Source organism: Thermobia domestica, chromosome 5, assembly GCF_964235325.1.
Source record: "Thermobia domestica chromosome 5, izTheDome1.hap1.1, whole genome shotgun sequence".
Classification (NCBI taxonomy): Eukaryota; Metazoa; Arthropoda; class Insecta; order Zygentoma; family Lepismatidae; genus Thermobia; species Thermobia domestica.
The window spans coordinates 287,058,170-287,061,458 of NC_137458.1; the positions used below are offsets into that span (position 1 = coordinate 287,058,170).

The following is a 3,289-nucleotide window of genomic DNA, read 5'->3' on the forward strand; positions in this document are numbered from 1 at the left end:
GGACTAATGCAATAGGCTTCTTTACTACATCTTGAAAATCTTAAAATATCCACTCGAAGAACAGACATAGTGCACTTAGAAGCTGAAATTGTACTTCACACTAGAGTATATGGGGAAAAGAGTAAACACAGATCACTAGGTACTTGCTAGTATAAAATACTCCACTTGACGATGCAGGGTGTATTCAAGAAAAGGAACACACTTACAACTACTATTTGCACATCTATTGAGACAACAGTGTGAACATCACAGCGTTTGGCGAAAAACTACCACTGAATTAACATGAACATACTAGTGTAGCTTTTTCTAATGAATACAAGTGATTTTCTAGTGTAACAATAATAATTATATCCACTGCAAATACTGTTGTTTTGGCGTTGTTTATCTTTATGTTTCATTTTGGATGCAAGAACTACGTTCGCTGTCTTTCCTTTCCTTTGCAATTCTCTTTTACGTATGAAAATATAAAGAACAATACAAGCATGTGCTCGAAATATAGTATCATTAACTATTTCAATCAATGTTACTTTTTTTCCTACACTTAATAACATTTCATCATGTGTTGTGATACTTAACAGATAGAAAAATACATCTTCACAATCTTGTCCGCTTGAAAAGATTGGCTCCGATGCTCGAACTTTGCATTTTTAGTTTCTCGAAGATACCCGTAATTAGACTTATTGTTTCCCTTAAGAGTCTTCATCGAAATTAAAATACCGCTAATTTTACAGTAATTATGTGATATCTTCAAATAGATAAAAGATAATTGAAATATAGAACAAGAGCGCCCTAGACAATATTATTTTGCGTGAGGTACTGTTCTCACAAGTGGCTTTATGTTTTCAGCTGTTTAGAAACGCGAAAATAAATGCCGATTTTCAAAATGGCTCGAAATCGAAAGCAGATAAGTGAGTCGTGATAACGGTTTCTCATACCTTACCTTACCAACTGGCGCTACAGCTCTTTATGCGCCTTGGCCTCCCTAACGATGTGCCTCCATGCTTTTCTATCCTTGGCGATCTCCCACCATCTCTTCACTTTTAATCGTTTTAGATCTTCCGTTACGTCGTCTATCCACCTTGTCATTGGTCTTCCTTTCCTTCTTACATAGTATATTTGCTCCTTCATTATTTTCCTTTGTGTTCTCGGTTCTGGCATTCTCTGTACGTGGCCTAGCCATCTTATTCTCTGAGATTTAATAAACTTTACAATGTCTTCACTTTTTAATATACTGTTTACTTCTTCATTGCTCCTTATTCTCCATATATCGTCTTCTTTCACTGGGCCGTATATCTTGCGTATTATTCTTCTTTCGAATCTTCGTAGAGCTTCTTCTTCTGCCTTGTTCATGACAAATATTTCTGCTCCGTACGTTACGATTGGCCTGATTAATGTTTTGTACGATTGGCCTGATTAATGTTTTGTAGATGGTAAGTTTGGTTTTCCTGTTTATGAGTTTGCTTCTGATTAGTTGCATATTTGCGTAGTAAGCCTTGTTTCCCATGTGTATCGTTTCTCTTATCTTTCCTTTCTATTTGTTTTGTTCGTTGATTGAAATACTTAAATATTTATACGAGCTCACTCTTCCGAATTCTTTCCCATGTATAACAATGCTTTTCTTCTTAAACTTCTCTGGTTTCCTAGTGACAATCATGTGTTTTGTTTTGTTGACGTTTGTTTCTAATCCAAGTTTATTTGCTTCTTCTTCTAATCTTTGGTATGTTTCCATCATATCTTTTTCTGTTTTAGCCACTATTGCAATATCATCTGCGTATGCGCATACCTGGGTGCTTTTGGTGAAAATTGAGCCTCTTTTGTCTACTTCCTGTACAGCTGCGTGCAGTGCTATAATAAAGAGTGTGGTGGATAGCCCGTCTCCTTGCTTGACTCCTTTGTAATACTGAAATTCTCGACTTACAGCATTTCCTATTCTGACTTTAGCGCTTGTTTGGCGCATTATCATTTGTGTTAAATTAATCAGCTTATTGGGAATGCCCATTTGCTGCTCATCTTAATGGTTTGGTTTCTATTCACACTGTCAAAGGCTCTGCGATAGTCAACAAATAGAATTATAAGGTCAAGACCGTATTCGTAATGTTTTTCTATAATTTGCTGTAGAACGAATAGCTGATCAGCCGTGCCTCTTCCAGGTCTAAATCCACACTGGTATTCTCCGATTATAGTTTCTGTGTATTTTTTCATTCTTTTGTTAATAATGTTCGTTAATATTTTGTACGCCGTGCTCAAACATTATCGGCCTGTAATTGCTGCATTCTGTGCGGTCTCCTTTCTTGTGAATTGGGCAGATAATTCCTCCTTGCCAATTCGTTCTTCTTCCCAGATGCGCTTAAGGAGTTCATGAATTTCTCTCTTCATTGCAACGCCTGCCATTTTTATTAATTCTATTGTCACCTTATCTTCGCCTGGGGCCTTATTGTTTTTCATTTGGTTTAAGATTGTTTCCACTTCTTCATATGTTGGCTGCTTTTCTGTGACGTCCCTTGTATTCTTCCCTATGTTTGCAGTGGTTGTGCGTTCCAGCTCTTGCGTCTCTTCCTTTCCTAATTGTTCCTGGTAATATTCAGCCCACCTTTCTAGTATGCTGTGTGTATTTCCTAATATTTCTCCATTTTTGTCTTTGTAGCCAATTTCTTTGGGCTCATAGCCTTTATTTATCTTTTTGATGGCTGCGTACATTTTACTTGTCTCGTTCTTTTGTTCGCTCAGATTATTTATCTGCGTTATCTGCTCCATAATCATCTCCTTCTTCGGGCGCTCTTGTTCCACATTTCGATTATCTTCCATCTATTTGAAGATATCACATAATTAATGTAAAATTAGCGGTATTTTAATTTCGCCGGGATGAAGACTCTTAAGCCATAATCAATGCGCTCGATCTCTTTTTGGAATAGAGAACACATTCTAAAGAAAAAAGTCAAATTATGACTACAATAGTTGTGATATATACAGAGATAATAACATTGCTTTATCAGCTATGAATACCAGTTTGCTCTGATAGTCATAAAACTCAAGCAGTTGACAATATGAGGTCTTCTTCAACATTATTAAAACAAATAGCGTCAATAACTCTTACTAAACCAGAAGCCAGGCTTCTCAAGTATAGAGTCTACCCAAAATTTATGTAACAAATATGCTTCTTGAGAAAGGAACAAATTTATATTTTTGGGTGCACAGCTTCATTCTTACTAAACAAACTGGTTGCTTACATCACTCTGAAATCTCTCAATAGAAGTATTGTATCATTTGTTTTATCGCCATATTTTGATAT

General features: G+C 36.2%; 1 protein-coding gene across 1 annotated transcript; it reads right to left on the reverse strand.

Annotated features, from left to right (window-relative positions):
* Window positions 1-1,531: 1,531 nt before the first annotated feature.
* Window positions 1,532-1,957, reverse strand: LOC145685580 (uncharacterized). The gene has a single exon (XM_081757967.1). The coding sequence runs from the start codon at window positions 1,955-1,957 to the stop codon at window positions 1,532-1,534; it is 426 nt and encodes a 141-aa protein (XP_081614093.1).
* Window positions 1,958-3,289: the final 1,332 nt, after the last annotated feature.